Source organism: Pygocentrus nattereri, chromosome 14, assembly GCF_015220715.1.
Source record: "Pygocentrus nattereri isolate fPygNat1 chromosome 14, fPygNat1.pri, whole genome shotgun sequence".
Taxonomy (NCBI): Eukaryota; Metazoa; Chordata; class Actinopteri; order Characiformes; family Serrasalmidae; genus Pygocentrus; species Pygocentrus nattereri.
The window spans coordinates 21,071,017-21,091,542 of NC_051224.1; the positions used below are offsets into that span (position 1 = coordinate 21,071,017).

Here is a 20,526-nt window from a genome sequence, read left to right on the forward strand (position 1 = left end):
AATGACATCATTTCCACAAAAAACTGTTGTAGTGTAAAATTTTAGCAGTAAAACAGTTGCGTTAATGTTCAGGTGTTCAGGACATACACTATATTGCCAAAACTATTCACTCAACAAAATCATTGAATTCAGGTGTTCCAATCACTTCCATGGCCACAGGTGTATAAAACCAAGCACCTAGGCCTGCAGACTGCTTCTACGAACAATTGTGAAAGAATGGGTAGCTGTCAAGAGCTCAGTGAATTCCAGTGTGGTACCATGATATGATGGCAGCTGTGGAAGTCCAGTCGTGAAATTTCCTCAATACTAAATATTCCACAATCAACTATCGGTGGTATTATAATAGTGAAAGCGATTGGGAACGACAGAAGCTCAGCCACGAAGTGGTCGGCCACGCAAAATGAATAATGAATCACGCTTCTCCATCTGGCAATACGATGGGTTTGGTGGTTGCCATGAGAAAAGTACTTGTCTGACTGAATTGTGCCAAGTGTAAAGTTTGGTGGAGGGGGGATTATGGTGTGGGGTTGTTTTTCAGGGGTCGGGCTCGGCCCCTTAGTTCCAGTGAAAGGAACTCTTAATGCTTCAGCACCAAGAGATTCTGGACAATTTCATTCTCCCTACTTTGTGGGAACAGTTTGGAGACGGCCCCTTCCTCTTCCAGCATGACTGCACATCAGTGCACAAAGCAAGTCCATAAAGACATGGATGAGCGAGTTTGGTGTGGAAGAACTTGACTGGTCTGCACAGAGTCCTGACCTCAACCCGATAGAATACCTTTGGGATGAATTAGAGCGGAGACTGTGAGCCAGGCCTTCTCGTCCAACATCAGTGTCTGACCTCACAAATGCGCTTCTGGAAGAATGAACAAAAATTCCACATAAACACTCCTAAACCCGGTGGAAAGCCTTCCCAGAAGAGTTGAAGCTGTTATAGCTTCAAAGGGTGGGTCGACATCATATTAAACCCTATGGATTAAGAATGGGATGTCACTCAAGTTGCACATGAAGGCAGATGAGGGAATACTTTTGGCAGTATAGTGTATTATTTGTTTAATTTTTATGTTATTATTTTTGTCAAGGGTGTCAAACTCCACTAAACTTTAAAATATCTCAACAGATCCGTGGGCCGGCTGGGCATTGGTTATTCAAAATATGCCAAAACTGCAATAGCTAAAAAAATGCACTGAATACTAATCAGACTTTTTCTTTATTTCGGTCTTTTTGCTTAGGTGTGAAAGATAAAATAAAAATCCATTGTTTTAAAGTAACAGGGCGCTTGTATGCCCGGCAAATTTCTGACCAATCAAGGAACACAAAGAAGATACGGTCCCAATATATGAAGTGTCTCTAATAACTGTGTAGTTAAACATGAATAACATATGCAGCAACAACAACTGCAACTACTGATGATTTAGTCAGTGTTACAGATGTAGAGAAGTACAGCCTATGTAATTACACATGTGTATCAACTTCAGTTTTGCCTTGTGTAATTACACAAATGTATCTTCTACACAGGGACTGTAACCAGTTTCAGCTTCAAATCAGTCTGTAATGTGACGGAACAGCAGACGCCCCCTTATCTGAACATGAAACTTCTATAACATGAATTAAATGTGTTGCATTAAGCTATTTCTATATTACTGCTCCATTATTACATGATACCTGTATAACAGCTACACAGGACCTGCCCACTTATTTTAAAGTGTATCTTTAACACTAAACTACAGGAAAGTCCTTGTGTAGAAATTCCATGAGGCAAAACTGAAGTTGAAACATGTGTAATTACATAGGCTGCACTTCTAAATCAGCAGTTACTGTTGTTGCATATGTTATTCATGTGTAACTACACAGTTATAGACACTTAATATAAAGCGGACCCACAAAAACTGCTGTTCCAGTCTGATTCCAAATGTAATTACATTTGTGTCATTACACTCGTGTTATTACATGCGAGAGAATAGGCTGTTACAACTATTTAGATACACTTGTGTAATTACATGAAGCAAAACTGAAGTTGCTACACGTCTGTAATTACATAAGTTGTACTTCTGTGACTGAGTCATTAGTAGTTACATTGTTGCTACATATGTTGTTCACACATAACTACACAGTTATTAGAGACACTTAATATAAAGTGGGACCGAAGATACACGTGGATTATTTAGTCCACTCAGGCCACTGCAGAGTGAAACCAACCGGAATGAAAAGGATCCGATGTCACAAAAACCCAAAATCTAGTGCGGACTTGAGCAAACAAGCTAGGAGTGAAAGCTAAGCCTAAGACTCGGATGAAGTGGCTTTAATTTTGACTGTAATGTCCTCAAAATTCCGAAAGTGAAAGTTTAATGAAGAGAGACACAGCAGGCGCCACCGCTGCCCCTTTTCACATGGTGAGGGCTCATCCTGCCGCCGTCTCGAGTGGCTGTCACTCAGATGGTGATGGAGTCAGCGTGTGCACATGTGCGCTGCGTTGAGCTTCGTGTTGAACATGACTGTTTTGTTTCTACCTCTCAGACCTCATCCGTTCACAGGAAGCCAGCGTACTTCCTGTATGCATCTAAACATTGTTCCTGTCTGAAGAAACAGACATTTTAGAGAAGCAAAGGCTAGGCAAGCCTGGTCATGACCAAACTCACAACACAGCTTCTGCAAAATCAACGGGACTTTGGATGAAGTTCATCCTCCACTGTCTGAAAAAATGGTGTCACTCAAGAACCAAAAACACAGGGAGCTGATTTATGCACACAGTCTTTATTTATCTGGAATAACACAAGGCAAAGGAATAAATTATACACGGGTCATAAAATGTTCATTTAAAGACACTTATCAACTCTTATACAGCAAAACAGGAATAGGTTTTAATTAAAGCTTCTGCTTAGCATCTGTATAAATATATAAAGCCTATCTCTTCTGTACTGCAACCTCACTAAACCATTCTAGAAAGTTAAAGACCAGAACACATGTTATCACTGAAGAACCACAGATCAGCAGATTTTATATATTCTTTGAAAACGCTACAGGTTAGTGATTCCTTGGCTTGTAACAATGTATATAATCAGAATTGTCCACTGACCATTTCTGGTGGTTATAAAAAGTAGATGAAAATATGCACAGTGCCATTTAGGTTTGATGCAGTTACAAAGTTCTTCATTTTTACAATTCAAAGAACTAAACGTGATCTAAAAGTTATCCTACACTGCAAAAATGGCATTTTAGTGAGTGTAAACATCTTAAATGTAGCCAATATAATATTTCTGATTATGAGACTGTGAGATTATTTAACTTATAGACATTTTTACTCGCTTTTAAGCAGTTTTCATCTTATAAAAATGCCTGGCAGATCATGTTGCTTGTTTTTAGCAGTATTTCTCGAAACAAGTAAAACAATATGCCAATTGAATAAGACACTTTCACTAGATAAAATCACTTAAAAGCAGTAAAAAATTACAGAAACAGATGGAAAAAATCTTATAATATTCTTACATAATGAGAAATATTAGATTTATTGACTACGTTTGGGAAGTTTTCACTTGTTAATGTATTTGTTTGCAGTGTAGTATCAATAAGAGATGTTATATATCATCACTCCCTAAAGAAAAACAAGTATTTCCAAAATGTTAACTTTTAAGGAGAGTGCAAAAAAGATCTTTACTTTTATTGTAAGTCAATGTGAACATATTTTATTGCAAGTAGTTTTAGAGCATTTCTATTGGTCCACTGATCATAAAAATTTCACACAATGTAAAGGACAACCACTGTATTGAAATGATGCAAAAAACTAAAAATCTGCAAAGTTGTTTTCCTTTGTACAGCAACGGTTTCTATAAAGGACAGTAGAAAAAGCCGCTGTAATCTTCTTGCCGAGCTACAGGATGATCTCAGCAGTATTGTTTGCCTTCTGATTGACAGTGAAGTGAAACTCCTCCAAAGTAACCCCCATTTTCAGCAGCATTTCCTTTGGGACGAGGCGAGCATGGCGAGACACATACACCTTCTCCAGATTGTTATTCATAGGAGATCCTACATAATCTGTGCAAGATGGACCGGCTAGGCTTGGGGCGCACACTACCTGTATTTTGTAATAGAGCTCACCGTTATCTAACTTACAGAAATTCTGGATCTCACCTGCTTTTACGTCCACCACGCAAGCTCCCAGCAGGTCATCGTCCCATTTGCTGTCTTCGTCCCACACCTCCAGCCTCAGAGAGTTGTGGTCTGTCAGAATGATGTCACCCAGATCAAAGGGCATGCCCCAGTGGGGTGAATTGTTGTTGTAGATAACGGGGGTGCGTCCGATCTCCATTTTGTTTTTGTCAAACACTTTCACATACCCGTCTGTTTGTGTCGTGTGGTCCCCCCATAAACCGGATGCTCTTTCTATGGTGACCTTCACCCGAGCGAGGCCACGTTTAGACGGGCAGCAGTCAGGAGTCACCCCGGGGTTGTTCCGGCAGGTGCAGATGCAAGGCTCCTTGGGATTGTGTTTGACGCCGGCCATGCAGGGTTCAGAGCAGTTTCTCCACAGTGACTTCTCCAGGATGAAGTCGTGGACGGCTTGGCGCAGGTGCTTTCGGACTGGATTATTGGGGGGCAACAGCTCATGAAGAGCCTCTAGCGAATAGGAGATGATATCTGGCTGTTGGGGCAGGGTGGACAGCCACTCCTTATAGGCACCTGGGTCCTTATCTGCAGAAAAGAGGAGCTCGGGCTCAGTGGTGTGGCCGCCATATATCTCCGTGAACCTTTCAGAAATGAGAGAGAGAGTGTGAGTTAATGAGAACATCTACTTTTCATATTGCTTGTAGATGAACGTTGTTAATATATAGAGTCTGGCTATCTGGAGTTTATCACCATGAAGCATTCTAGAAATGAATTTTACTACAACTTCATTGGTGCTCTACATATTTCTCAGCCATTTCAGAATGATTTACAGCTCTGTTCACCATTCTTCATCAGTTTTATGTCCTGTTTACTGACATGTTATGTGGCACAGCACACATATCAGTTTAGAATCTACCACAAAATTGGTTTCAGATTATTGATAATACAGACCCACTTCCGAAAAAGACGCTTTGAGATGCTTTGTAGATGTAAATAAAGATAGGATACAATGATGTGCAAATCATGTAAACCATGAGAGAAATTCTACAAAGACAACAAAACAAATGCTGAAACTGAGAATTTTTGTTGTTTTTTTTAAAAATATATGCCCATTTTGAATTTGATGCCAACAACACATTCCAAAAAGATGAGGGCTTTTTTACCACAGTGTTTCAAGCATTTGGGAACTGAGGAGAAACTGCTGTAGTTTTGAAAGTCAAATGCTTTCTCATTCTTGTTTGATACAGAATTTCACCTGCTCAACAATTTGGGGGCTCATTTTTGTCATATTTTTCATTTCATAAGTCAGCAAATGTTATCAGTAGTGACAGGTCTGGACTGCAAGCAGGTCAGTTTAGCACCTGGATTCTTAATATGGAGCAATGCTGCTGTAATACATGCAGAATGTGGTTTGACATTGTCTTGCTGAAATAATCAAGGCCTTCTCTGAAAAAGACGTCGTCTGGTTGGCAGCATATTTTGCCAAAACGTGTATATCTTTCATGTACCATGCCATATGGACTAATGCACCCCTATACCATTATTAATACTGGCTTTTGAATTGTATGCTGATAACAAGCCAAGTGGTCTTTATCCCAGAGGACACAGTGACATGATACCCAACAAAGAACTTCAAATGTTGATTTTTTGGACCATAAGACTCTCCTCAACTTCATCTCAGTCCATTTTGAATGAGCTTAGGCCCAGAGAAAGTGGCAGCATTTCTGGATCCTGTTTATTTATGCTTTCTTCTTTGTGTTTTAGAGTTTTAACTTGGATTTATGGATGCAGCGGCAAACTGACAGTGGTTTTCTGAAGTGTTTCTGAGCCCGTGCAGTGATTTCCACCACAGAATCATGTCTATTTTTAATGCAGTGTCACTTGAGTGTCACCAAAGATCACAGCCAGCAGATACAGGTTTTTGTTCTGATCCCTTTTCATACAGAAATTTCCCAGATTCTCTGAATGTTATTATGTACTGTACATGATGAAAGCTAAAGTACTTTGTTGAGAAACTTTATTCTAACTGTTGCACTATTTGGTCGTACAGTCTTTCACAGAGTGGTGAACCCCTCCTCATCTTTACTCAGACTCAGCCGCTCTGAGATGCTCTTTTTATACACAGTCATTTTGCTGACCTGCTGCCAATTAACCACCAGGCGTTTCTTTTTAGCATGACACAACTTTAGCCGTCCCAACTTTTTTGCAACGTGTTGTTGGCATCAAATTCAAAGTGACTAAATATTTTTCAATACACAATAACATTTCTCAGTTTCAACATTTGTTGTCTTTGTACTATTTTCAGTTAAATATAGGGTTTAAATAATTTGCACATTATTGCATTTTGTTTTTATTTATATTTTGTACAGAGTCCCATCTTTTTTGGAAATGGGGTTGTAGTTCAGACAGTTTATGCTGCAGCTATTAGATGGCAATGAAGGCGCCTATCTTTCACAATGATTAAATCTATGACCTACTAGAGTGGCACGCAACACTGAGTCACTGCTCTCTTTAGAAACCCACCTGTCATTGAAGTTGCTGGAGAAACTGCCTTTACTCTCTGTCTTGGACTTGGCTTCGTCACAATGCTTCATGTCTGCTTTCGCGTTAGCCTTTCCCGCCACGCTGGCAGACGCCTCCACGTCAAGGCATATCTTTACTTCATCCGCGCTCAGGCCCTGCAAGGCTGCCTGACACTGCTTGATACTGGTCACGGAGTGGACTTTCCCTCCAAGGGTTACCTGCCCAGAAGAGAATTTGAGAATAATATCACAGACCTGTGATGGTGTTGGAAGTGGTTGAAAAGAAGAGATTCTAAAAGCAGTAGTTGTGTAAAAATCTAATTTACAACATTTTTGGGCTTCATCTCAAATGCAGTCAGTCAAACAAGACACGTTCAGTTTCTGAAGTTTGCAAATTTAAGCTACGTTCACATTCAAGCCTTGCTGCTCTAATCCGATTTTTTGCTCAGTTCCAATCTCTCTGACTGGACGTTTCTCACTCATTTAGGTAAGTGACTCAGATCTGTCAATGATGTGATGAACTGGTGTCATGAAATGACCCGCATGCGCACATTCTACTCAGTAACGTCATGTGAATGAATCACGTGCGTCATCAGCAACAAACTAACAAGCGGAACGAGCTTCGCTGTGAAGATAATTAACTCTGATCAGCTCTCAGCTTCATTATTAGAGCAAGACGAAGGTGAGATGCATTGCGTTGCCACCATTTACAGGCTTAGCGCTGTTGCCATGGTAACGCTGAATGATGGCACATCACATTAAGGTCACATGTCCACAAATCAGGTACGTATCTGATCTAAGACCACATATGAAAATGGCTCAGGTCGGATTTAAAAAGATCAAATTTGATAACATCAGATCTGAGTCACATTAGGTCAAAAAAATCAGATGTGTGCCACTTCAGCCTGGTAATGCGAACGTAGCCTTAGTTTTGCATTGGACAAGGCTGATGTAGCTCGTACATACCAAAGGCATATTGCCAACCAATTGGCAACATCATCCAATGTATTTTTTGCTGAACTATGACTGGCTCAACAAGTGTGACTTCATTTTAAATGGCGCTTTTGTAGGTACTGTCCAATTTGTCATGAGGGCAAGTCGTTCCTAAAAGGCATTCTTTCAATTTGACAAATACCTTGGTTTCTTGTGTTGTAGACTAAATGGGTTGTATGTGGTTCCATTAAGCCAAAAATGTGAAAGGGACACAGAGATTTTGAATAGTGCCTCACATGCTTTGCTGAATGTGTATCTTAGCATTACCTTGGTGATGAAGTGTGTGCCAAAGTTGTCAATAAGCTTGTAGAAACGTGGCTTGAACTGGGCATTGTACTGCTTGGGTAGCTGATTCACAGAGCGTTTAAACTCAGGATGGAGAATACGCTTGTTGGAAACCCTGTAACTGAAGATGGGAGTGAAGAGTGAACTGATTGAACATACAAGTTATGCGTTGGGGTGGTTGATGTGTCAAAAATACATCATGATACTTCAAGACATTTTCTTGATGGTCAATATGCATCACAATATTTAGTTTTCCTGAGGTTGGACAAGATAGAACAGACACAAAAGGAAGCACTGGGTTCCAGTACAACCGATATCCACAGTACACTCAGAAGAGCCTTTTGGCACATAATGTGATGTACCACCCTTTTTTCCCCCGAAACATTGGGATGCTGTGCAAAATGTAAATGTAAAAAACTAAATGCAATGAGATGCACATCATGTAAAGCATGTTTTTAAAGGAAAATACTACACAGACATGTTAAGTGTTGAATCTGTAAAAATATATGCCTATTTTGAAAAATATATATGCCTATTTTGAATTTGATGCCAACAACACATTCCAAAAAAGTTGGGACGGTGGCACATTTACCTCTGTGTTTCATCGCCTCTTCTTTTATCAACACTCTTTAAGCATTTGAGAACTGAGGAAGCACTGCTGTAATTTTAAAAGCGATATTTTTTATTTCTTGCTTGATATAGGATTTCAGCTACTGAACAGTTCGGCAGTCGGGAGTCTCCTGTGTCATATTTTTCATTTCATAATGCACCAAATGTTATCAGTGGTGACAGGTCTGGACTGCAGATTGCTGTGTTGTTGTAACACATGCAGAATGTGGTTTGTGATTGTCTTGCTGAAATAATCAAGGCCTTCCCTGATAAAGACGTCGTCTGGATGGCAGCGTATGTTGCCAAAACCTGTATATATCGTTCAGCATTAATGGTACCTTCACAGATGTGCACATCACCCATGCCATGTGCAATAATGTACCTTTAAACCATCATGAATACTGGCTTTAGAATTGTGCACTGATTACAAGCAGAGTGGTCTTTATCATAGAGGACAATGTGTCCATGATTTCCAAAAAGAATTTCTAAAGTTGATTCGTCGGACCACAGAACACTTTTCCACTTCCCCTCAGTCCATTTTAAATGAGCTCAGGCCCAGAGAAGGTGGCAGTATTTCTGGATCATGTTTATGTACAGTTTCTTCTTTGCATTTTAGAGTTTGAACTACAGACTGTAGTTCTCAGAAGTGTTTCTGAGCCCATGCAGTATTACTAAAGAATACTACAGAATTATGTCTGTTTTTAATGCAGTGCCACCTGAAGACCCAAAGATCACAGCCATCAAATACTGGCTTTCGGCCTTGTCCATTGCATACAGCGATATTTTTTTACTGATATTATGTACCGTAGATACTGTTGTTCTAGAATTGTTGCACTATTTGATTGTGCAGTCTTTCACAGAGTGGTGAACCCCTCCTCATCTTTACTTCTGAAAGACTGTTACTGTTCTGTTACTGACTCGTTGCCCATCATCCCAGGTGTGTTTTTTTACCAACCTTTTGTTGCTCCTGTCCCAACTTTTTTGGAATGTGATTTTTCCATCAAATTTAAAATGGCCATATATATATATATATATATATATATATATATATATATATATATATATATATATATATATACAGAGAGAGAGAGAGAGAGAGAGTGTATAAATGATTTGCACATCATTGCATTTTGTTTTGAGTTATATTTGCACAGCGTCCCAACTTTTTTGAAAATTCACTTTTTTTGGATTGCAAGAATGCCTTGATACATCAAAACACCCAGTTGGATCAATGGGTCAGGATGCTTAGTTAGAGGGCTCACCTACTTCAGTATTGCATATTAGTATTGCCAAAATTGTAGTAACAAGATCTTACGTGTAATATCCACAGGAAATGCTTTGACTGGCAAAGTTGAATCTGTCCTTTTTGGTTTTCTCCATTGAATACTCAGCCAGCTTGGAGTTAGTGCCGGCCATCGCCAGCGATGCGTCAACCTTCTTTACATTGATTCCCAGGTTTATGCCCCAGTTGTTTTCGATAGCAGAGGTGCTGGAGCTGAGCAGGGATTCGCTGGACTGGTAAAGTGAACTGGATAACTTCATGGTGCACTTCTGGCTGGGTCTCCAGTCGACCACTGAAAGCGGCAGCTTCTGCTTCTTCCCCTCCATGTAGGGGTTTCTGCAGAGGGTGCAGGTTTTGTCCTTCAGCTTCCATCGTGTCATGTCGATGACAAAGGCCCCCTTTCGCTGCATCGTGGTGATGTCGAAGCCTTCGCCGGCCAGATTGGATCCTGGAGCAAATTCAGCTTCGGCACACTCGCGGGGCTTTCCATTTTCACATGACTGCATCAGGGGCAGGGAGAGGAAGACCAAAAGTCCTGGCCACAGAAGCACTGTCGTCAGGGACCTTGTCAAATAGGTGCCCATGTCAATGCAGGAGGAGATGCTACTGCTTTTCCTTCTCTGTGAAAGACACATTGTCCCTATTTATTCAGCAATTACTCATCAACTGCTTTCAAACTAATCTGTAACTTATGTACAGAACTCTGGAAAAGTCAGAGACCAATCTTTTGTTTATTAAATATCTAGCTGAAATAGCTATTAAATACAAGTTCTTAAACTTTCAGCTTCAGAAAAAAACAGGAAATATATGTGTGGTGTTTGGCTCTGTGGAAATCATTTTCAATGTTCACTATAAGAAAAATGATGTGATTTATTATTATTATTTCAACCCCAGATTTCATGTCCTTTGCTCATTTTCAGTATCTTCACTCTGTTCACCCCTCACACATTTACACTCACCTGCCACTTTATTAGGTACATCTTGCTAGTGAAAGGTTGGTTCCCCTTTTGCCTTCAGAACTGCCTTGATTCTTCAGGGCGTACTTTCAACAAAGTGTTGGAAACAATACTCAGAGATTTTGGTTGGTTATTTGAGTTCCTGCTGTCTTTCTATCATCTCAAACCAGTCTGCCCATTCTCCTCTGACCTTTCACATCAACAAGGCATTTTCGTCCACACAACTGCCGCTCACTGGATATTTCCTCTTTTTCTGACTGCTCTCTGTAAATCCTAGAGATGGTTGTGTGTGAAAATCCCAGTAGATCAGCAGTTTCTGAAATACTCAAACCAGCCCATCTGACACCAACAACCACGCCACGTTCAGTCACTTACATCACCTTTCTTCCCCATTCTGATGCTCGGTCTGCACTTCAGCAAGTTATCTTGACCACCTCTACACACCTAAATGCGTTGAGTTGCGGCCATGTGATTGGCTGATTAGCTATTTGTGTTAATAAGTTAAATTGATGGTATTGGCTGAATCTGCAGGGAGTAAAAGTGTGTGTGTGTGTGTGTGTGTGTGTGTGTGTGTGTGTGTGTGTGTGTGCGTCAGGGTGGACAACATGGACAGGCTGCCGACTGACTACAGCTGCTAAAGGAGAACCCTACACAGGCCACTCGTGATATTGTAATCGTCTGGTATTGTTACATAAATTGCTATGGCTGTATTGATTTTAAAACAATAATGTGGAATGTCCATCAGGCCACTGACAAACATAACAACACCACACACAGGTTAAAAGAAAATTACACTAACGTCTCTAAAGCTCAGTATCTATCAGTATTTAATAGATCGCCTCTTTCTTTCTGTTGCACCCTGTTGCTTCTCTGTTCCCAGAGGAGTCACTGACGTTGCTACCTTTCGAAGAGACACTAACATGCACACAGGCACCTGCCCGAACACACTTTAGCTGCCCATTCTTTCTCACATGCCTCTAAAATGGCTAAAGGAGATATTTTGGAGGAGATAAATAACAAGAAAAGAAAATGATTTGACAACAAAGACAATCTGGTAGACCACCAAACCGTCGCCATCAGATAAACAGTGCTCACAGCTTTTATCTTTGAGAAAGAAGAGAAACCCGAGGCTTATACTGTCTCTCTGATGTGAAGTAGGGTTATGGTCTGTAAATGGGATTATTTGTATTGTGAGACATCGGAAAGAGCTGAACCTTTAAAAAATATCCCTTGTTGAAAAATATCCCTGAAAAGCCTGGAAGCTGTAATAAAGACAGTGGACTCTCTAAATGATAAGAACGTGTTGTATTAGCTATATTAGATGTTGTTGTTGAGGCTTATTGTGTATTTTTCTGTCATTTCTCTCCTTTTTCTTAACGCTTAATTGCACAGTCCTGTAGTTTTAAGAGCGAGGGATCAAAGTTAGCCCCTGACTCACTATATCAGGCACAGTTTATTGAAAAAAAAAGCAACAATTCACGATGAAGAACAGTGGAGTCGTATTGATACTTTTACTTTTGTTGTCTTAGTGGTTTCCATGGCCAAGTTGTAACATAAAGTTACTGCAAAGTTAAGGTGTGATTTCTTATCTGCCACCATCAGGCTTGCGCTTGGGCTTTGATGAAAGTTGAGCATGTCTTTCAGAGATTCTTAGTGGAAAATGAAACCAGAGATGAGTTACGTAATGTGCCAATTGTTAAGACGTCACCTAACCACAGTTTAGATATATTTAGCTATTGTTTGATGTATAAGCATCATGTATTATTTGATGTATTTGTGAAAAGAGTGAGTTATTTTCAAATCAGCTGCATCAGAGTTAGAAACAGAGGCTGAACGTAAAGTGTGCTGTCTTACCTCTTTGAGCTGGCGGTGGTTTGTGAGAACAAAGTCTCTGTGCTGGTGGGTGGGCTTGACTAACGGTAGAGTTTGTCACTGCTATCAGATATGTGGAAAATAGACACAGGCATGGGCAGAGAGTGTGTCACGATCAGTTCTGTGGCAACAGACCTGTTGCTGAGCAGTTTACACTGGTGGGAGAGAAGGAGTACTAGAATGACTGTAGGTAAGCTGAGCATCAGTAGATGTTTTCTTTCAGTGTTGGGTCTATAAAATGGAGGTATATAGACAGTATATAGACTGAACAGGTGTGTTCAGGCAGGAACTGATGGATTTCACCCGTCCAGTCTGCTTCAGTGCTTGAGACTGTCTGCTAAGATCTTTAAAATGGTTGAATCAAGTTTAAACTGACACTCATTCTGTCAGAGAAGAGGGGGTCACCTCTTCCCATGAATAGCCACATTACCACCACTCGTATTTGTGCTCATCTCTGGGAAGTCACATGGGCCAGTGGTTGTACTTGTGGCAAGGTAAAGGTTTTCTGGCCTTTTTGTGACGCATGTTTACCAATACGCCTTTTCATTCTGCTCTGCATGCATGACATCTTAGCACCTTAATGATTAATAACAAAAGAGAAAATGTGCCTTTTAATATTTTTAATAGATCCCAAAAAACAGCAAAGATGAACAGCAAATTTGAATAATAATATGCAGAAAAAATTGTTTTTAAACTGAATTAAAGCCACATGTTGCTCAGTTCACAACTGCTTTAAAAAAAGCCTTAAAAGCACATTTCATGTTGGCATGTTGTGTATATATGTTTGCATATATATATATATATATATATATATACTTTTAGTGTGTTAATGTTATAACATTAACTTAATATATAATATGTTCCAAGTCATTTTATTGTCACAAAGTGCTCAATGAGGTTATGCCTTTAATTTTGTGAACTGTTTGAAACTGATCACGCATATTAAAACAGAAACTGCGCTCAGCTAAAAGCCAATGTGCCCTCATTTAAAAGCATACCAGTGTTAGACTTTTAAGATTTGTATCATGCTTTAAAACAAAAAAAAGCAAACAAATGCACAGTAAATTTGAGCAATAACAATCTATCTGCAAATTTATACCTTTGTATTACATATATATATATAGCCATTGCTGTTGTGACAAAACCTCTCTAAAATGGTAACATTTTTAACTTTTACTGTTACAAGATTTTATTCCAGATGATTTTAGACCATTTCTGCTGGTCTGTTAACCCTAAAAACTTCAGGCAATGTAAAGGACAGCCGGCATTTTAAAAATAATATGAAAATCATATGAGGTCTTGATCTGACTCCAATGTCACAAAGTATCCGACTACTTCACAGGATGAAGCCTCAATTTGAAACTGATGACACATATTAGAATATAAACTAAGCTAAAAGCTAAGCATAAGATTTTTATCATGCTTCAAAAAAAAACCAAAATAAACATATCACTGTTGTCTGAAGAAAACCTTGCATCTCCAGTTTTTTGTCAATTTTCAGTTTTTGACATTTGAAAATAACTGTTGTCCTTTATATTGTACATTTAAATATATATATTTAAATTTAATGAGGAATGAAGGAAACGGCCTTAAATTCTGGTTCCATTGATTTACATTTAAAGTAAAGTAGGTTTTTTCCTTTTCCTATGAAGTTATCACTTTGGAGATACAATTTTTTTCTGACAACAGAAATACACACACACACACACACACACACACACACACACACACACACACACACACACACACATATATATATATATATATATATATATATATATATATACACACACACACATATATATGTACATATATTCCAGATCATTTTAGACTATGTCTGTTCACCATGAAATATTCTCACAATGTAAAGGACAGCTGGCATTTTCAAATTATATGAAAACCATACGAAGTACCCGACTACTTCACAGGATGAAGCCTTTAGTTTTGTGAACTGTTTGAAACTCATGACTCTGACTGGAATTGAAACTGCGCTCGTCTAAAAGCACCCCCATCTCCAGCAGCATGTCTTTGGGAATGGGCCTGGCATGGCGAGAAACGTACACCTTCTCCAGCTGAGAGGACATAGGTGAGGGCACATACTTAGAGCAAGTTGGGCCAGTTAAACTTGGAATGCAAGTCACCTGGACTTTGTAGTACAGAAGACCGTGGTTCAGGTGACAGAAGTTGTCCTGTAACCCAGCTTTTAGCTGGACCTGGCAGGCCCCCAAAAGGTCATCATCCCATTTGTTGTCACGGTCCCACGTCTCCAGCTTCACAGAGGTGAACTGAGTCAGGTCGTTAATGTCAAGATCGAACTTCCAGTTCCAGGTTGGGGAATTACGGTTCCAGATCACCGGTGTTTCTCCCACAACGATCTTGCCATTGCGCAGGACCTTGACGTATCCGTCCGTCTGTGTGAAATAGTCTCCCCACAAGCCGCTCGCTCTGACTGCAATTACAGTGACCTTGGCCAGTCCGCGGCGGGCGGGACAGCAGTCATTGTTGACCCCAGCGTTGTTGTGGCAGCTGCAGATGCACGGCTCCTTGGGATTGGTTTTGATACCGGCGTTGCAAGGTTTCGAGCAGTTTTTCACCAGGCCTCTCTGCAGGATGTAGTCTTTAATGGCATTCCGTAAATATTCGTGAGTGGGCTTCTTCTCGGGCAGCAGCTCATGAAGAGCGTTGAGGGAGTAGGAGATGATCTCGGGGTGTTGGGGCAGGGAGGAGAGCCAATCTTTATAGGCAGCAGGGTCTTTATCCGAAGAGAATAGAAGCTCAGCATTCTCAGTGTGTCCACCAATGATGTCGGTGACCCTTTTAGGACAAAAAAGCAGATGAATGAAGTTGGGAAAAAATGCAGAGTGCTGGTTAAATCTTGAGACAGATAATTCAACAAGAATACTTGTATATCACTATTGTCGAAAAACCTCGCATCTCCAAAACTTTACAGGAGAAGGATAAAACATACTTTACTTTTAATGTAAGTCAACAGAACCAGAATTTTTTTCAAATCATTCTGGGTCATTTCTGTTGGTCCGTTCTTCAAGAAATCTGCATACAATGTAAAGAACAACAGGTATTTTCAAGTTATGTCAAAAACTGAAAAACAAGAAAAATGAACATACGAGGTTTTGTTCCGACAGCAGCGATATGCAAGGGTGCAGTGTTTGTAGTAAGGGGTGCTGAAATGTTACGGCGCATAGACATGACATATACAGTGACGTCAAGCTAAATGAAGTCTTACTTGCTTATTTGAATTTTTTGGATAGTTTACATCAAACAGATCACATCATATCCTGTTATAATGTGATGGGGGTATTTACATATATGACCCATCAGACACCATGAGTTCTTTACCCTCTCTTTTCTGGATCGGTAACCAATTGTGTTGTCTGTAGTCAAGCTACATGCTAACGGATGTAACATGGGAGGTAAATTAAATAAAAACAATATTAGGCATAAAACTGGCCAACAACATCAAACGTTTTCCTCTGAACTCTAAACTTGTTTGTATTTTAGTTCTAAGCCTCAAAGCCATGTAGTAGTGGGCGAAGGAAGCCATTTGGCCTAGTGTAATGTACAACTCCAGATTTATGAACGCTTTCTGAACAAAAAAACTTGTGAAGGCTCTTAAGACGAACACTAAGAAGTTCATAAGAGTGAAATATTCTCTTAAGATAATCTTAATGCATTTTCTTATGAATGCATTTTACCCCATACAATAAACGTCACGAGATGCATTTTAAATACGTATGAACTGTTAATTCCATTATTTGGATTTATTGCATTCAGAGGAGCAAAATGGTGAAAAAACATCAAATATGACATATGAATTGTGGGGTGACAGACGAGGATGAGGAGCAGCAGAGGCGGCGTCCGTGATACATTTAGACTTAGTCAACTCTTACAGCCTGAGATGAGTGTGATTAGGTCGTACGGTTAGAAAACAAATTAAGAACATAATATTTTCAAGAATCCCACTTGTTCTTAGATTTAATCTTTAGAAAATAATTAAGAAATAATTAAATAATTAGCAATCTCAGGTGAACAATCCAGAAATCTGGGGGTGCTGCAGCCCCCTCAGCTCCCCCACTTCCCGCATCCCTGTTTATATGTGCATGTACATTAAGGCAATTTGAGGTAAACAGTGTTGTAATATCTCTCTAGGCCTCAGAGAACAACACAGTACACACAGACCTGTCGCTGAAGCTGCTGGAGAAGCTCTTCTTGTTCAGAGTTTTGTCCTCGACTTTCTGACAGTGATGATATTCTGTTGTTACGCTCATCTTTCCCATCATGCTGGCGGACGCCTCGACATCCAGACATGTCTTCACCTCATCCATGCTCAGACCCTGCAGGGCCGCGTGACACTGTCGGATGCTGGTCACTGAGTGGACGGCTCCGCCCAGGGTCACCTGTAAATAGCGGGTCAACTTAACAAGTGCTTTAAGGGTACATAGTGTTTATTGACCCTGAGGCTCTGCATGTTGGCTCAATTCATGAGCTCACAGACACAATGAGCAGCTTATAGTCAGTGATTAATAAGAACTGAATTTAGGAGGTAAACTGAATAGAACTGTTAACTATATGTACCTCTTTTCCAGTCAATATTGGTTATTTATGTTGATGTTGCAAATATTTTGATTGCCGCCCCCTGCACTAGTGGGTCGGTTAACTTATTTTCACTTAGAAAATCAACAAAACGTGATACGACCAGATGCGTTAAAATTTGTGCTTAATATTGCTGTATTATTGGTGACACTTTATTTTGAGTGGTTCTTTTTAAATGAAGCAAACACTCAGCAACTCTCAGTAACATGTCAAAAACAAATAAGGGTTAGGATTAAGGCCAGGGTGAGGGTTAGGATTAGGTTTTAAGATGCGGTTAAGTTTAAGATCAGGGCCAGGGCCAGGATTAGGCTTTGGGTTGAGGTTAAGGTTAGTGTTAGGATAAGGGGCCAGGGTTAGGGTTATGTTTTGGGTAAGATTGGGTGAGGTTCCGTTTTGTGTAATGGAACATTAACATCTACATAATGTAAGTCATGTGTCAACAGAACATCTACAAGATATTTACTCCAATGTCTTCAGCTGCTTCACTACTGCTCCTTCACTGATATGGTGTTGATGTGTTACTGATCATCTGTTATTAGTTTATTAATCATCTACAAAGGACCACTCCAAATAAAGTTACCATATTATTTTATCTAGTAATAGTCTACAACACAAGTTTGACTGTGCAAAATATAGTATCTGAAGTGCCTTTTGACAGAGAGGGGAAATTATTTTCAGTTACCTTTGTAATGTAATGAGTACCAAACTTGTCGATGAGTTTGTAGTAGCTGTACTTGGTTTTGTTGTCGTATTTCTCAGGAAGCCTGTCTATTTCATACGTCAGTTCGGGGTGCACAGCAGGACGGCTCGAAACTCTGTAACTACATGAATGAAGAGAGAAATTAGCATTAATAAACACTAAATGATTGCTCAAATAACTTTACAGGTGTGAAATTACAGAATGTAGCCCCTCTGTTGTCATGCAGAATTTTAACTGCCCCCCGCCTCTACTCTATTCATCCTTGGTCAGTTTCTTTCCTCAGGGCTGCTGTTAGACCATTCCCACTACACCACTTTCTACACACATCACTCTCACTGCTAAGTTAAGCGGTCCAACACCCAAAAATATCCCGTTGAAAGCAGCACTGAAGAAGACTGACAACAACACAAACTGGTCATCAACAGATATGCTACAGTCTCTAACTGTACACAAGCAAGATTTGCTTTTCTGATAAAGTGCACAAAAATACAAAGATGTGTTTTCTTGTCTTACCTGTAGTATCCACATGAGACCGCATGACTCGTGAAGCTGAACTTGTCCTTTTTGGTTTTCTCCATCGAATACTGAGCCAGCTTTGAGTTAGTGCCGGCCAGCATCAGTGACCCCTTACCTCTTATATCAATGATTCCCAAGTTTACCTTCCAGTTGTTGTCAATAGCAGAGGTGCTAGAGCTGAGCAGGGATTCGCTGGACTGGTAAACTGAGCTAGACAACTTCATGGTGCACTTTTTGCTGGGTCTCCAGTTGACCACCGAAAGCGGCAGCTTCTGCTTCTTCCCCTCCATGTAGGGGTTTCTGCAGAGGGTGCAAGTTTCATTCTTCAGCATCCAGACGCTCATATCAATGACGAAGGCCCCCTTTCGCTGCATCGTGGTGATGTCGAAGCCTTCCCCTGCCAGGTCGGACCCAGGAGCGAACTCTGCATCCTGACACTGAGCTGATGTACCCTTGAAGCAAGCTGGGATTGTCAGCAGCGGGAAGCTAGCGGCAAGCATCACCCTGAGGGTAATTGCCTGCAGCATTGCTGAGTTTCGCCTGACCTGTGCCTATAATATAAGAGTTAAGGCTTTAATTGTAGCCTCATAAACTATAAGAGCTGATATGTAGGCACTTTCATCAACTACTTTTTTATGTAAGAAAGTCTTGTTACATTTACTGTATTAATGTTCATAGCGCTAATGTCAGAAAAAACCTTGTATCTCCATTTTTGTTGTTTTCAGTTTTTGACATCATGCTTATATACATGCATATATACATGCTTTGATCCCATCAGCCTGCATTCTTCACATACAGAGCTGCATTCACTGTTTGGTTTTGACCACCTTATCTCAAGCACAGGCTGTTGAGTATAAGCTGTAGTGGTAGCTGTATTTGTAAAAGAGGTCATTGACCTGCAGCTGTAGTTGCACTATGCAAACCAAATGCTGAAGGATCACAGAGCTGAGCAGTTCAGTGCTTTTCCTGAAGAAAACTCTCAGAACCGCGCTGGCCCTCTAGACTGGGATGAAGCACTGATTAGTAATCTGGTTTATTTTAGATTGAATAAGGAAATTATTACCAGTATTACTAAATAATACATATAAATGTAACATATGTCCAACTATGATTTGTATGTACTTGTACATTCTGTCACACTCTAGGAATATCCTGAGATCCATTTTGAAGAAAACCTCATATCTCCAAAATGGTCATTTTACCTGTAATTTTACACACACACATAAATATTTATGCACATATATATTTGTGTGTGTGTGTGTGTGTGTGTGTGTGTGTGTGTGTGTGTGTGTGTGTGTGTGTGTGTGTGTGTAAAATTACAGGTAAAATTACCATTTTGGAGATATGAGGTTTTCTTCCAACAACAGGGACATACACACACACACATATATATATATATGATGGTATGATGGTATATATGATGGTAATATGATGATATATATATATGGTAATTTTATAGGAGAAGGACAATCCTACTTTTAATGTAAGAGGCTGTAACAGGCATTTTCAAATCATGTCAAAAACTGAAAAACGTCAAAAATGGAGATATGAGGTTTTGTTCCGACAACAGTGATATATATATATAAAAAGCCTTACACTGGCCTTACCTTGCTGTTGTCTGTTCTTGAATGATAATGCAGCGCTCTCACCTTTTTCTTCAAGTAACCAGATGGGCTCTAGGCTGTATATATGAACGGTTTCTGGGGGGGGGTTGGGGGGGTTTGGGTGTGGGCTGTGGGGAAGCAGGGGGGGGGGTTATTTATTGTGGCAAAAAAAAGTGTGATTGAAGGTGATACTTACGTTCCCACAATGTGGTGTAGGAGGCAAGGTGTTTCTTCTAAACTCTCTGTGGTCAAGACAGGGGGACAAAAGTTGAGAAGGAGAAGATCAGTGTATCAGTTATGTACTCAATTAGTCAGTGTCCAAAGAAGAAACTTTCCAAAGTAGTAACTTAACCGGAGAGGACAAAAACGTTTTTAACTTTGAATGTAAGTTAGTAAAGACATTTTATTCCAAGCACTTTCGGAGCATTTTGATTGGTCACCTCATCATGAAATTTTCACACATTGGAAAGGGC

The 20,526-nt window shown here is 40.0% G+C and overlaps 2 protein-coding genes across 3 annotated transcripts; both read right to left on the minus strand.

Annotated features, from left to right (window-relative positions):
• Window positions 1–2,733: 2,733 nt before the first annotated feature.
• LOC108427338 (perforin-1-like) lies at window positions 2,734–12,673 on the minus strand. 2 transcript variants are annotated; one of them, XM_017697396.1, is made up of 5 exons: window positions 12,605–12,673; window positions 9,828–10,414; window positions 7,886–8,024; window positions 6,627–6,844; window positions 2,734–4,744 (listed from the first exon to the last, which is right to left on the minus strand). In XM_017697396.1, the coding sequence occupies exons 2-5, from the start codon at window positions 10,376–10,378 to the stop codon at window positions 3,868–3,870; spliced, it is 1,785 nt and encodes a 594-aa protein (XP_017552885.1). In that variant the 5' UTR covers window positions 10,379–10,414; window positions 12,605–12,673; the 3' UTR covers window positions 2,734–3,867. The 2 variants fall into 2 exon arrangements, with proteins under 2 accessions (XP_017552885.1, XP_037400910.1); XM_037545013.1 differs by lacking the exon at window positions 12,605–12,673 and adding an exon at window positions 10,754–10,783.
• Window positions 12,674–14,416: 1,743 nt separating this feature from the next.
• On the minus strand, window positions 14,417–20,095 carry LOC108427337 (perforin-1-like). The gene is made up of 5 exons (XM_017697395.2): window positions 20,057–20,095; window positions 18,447–19,000; window positions 17,916–18,054; window positions 16,820–17,037; window positions 14,417–15,436 (listed from the first exon to the last, which is right to left on the minus strand). The coding sequence occupies exons 2-5, from the start codon at window positions 18,974–18,976 to the stop codon at window positions 14,545–14,547; spliced, it is 1,779 nt and encodes a 592-aa protein (XP_017552884.1). The 5' UTR covers window positions 18,977–19,000; window positions 20,057–20,095; the 3' UTR covers window positions 14,417–14,544.
• Window positions 20,096–20,526: the final 431 nt, after the last annotated feature.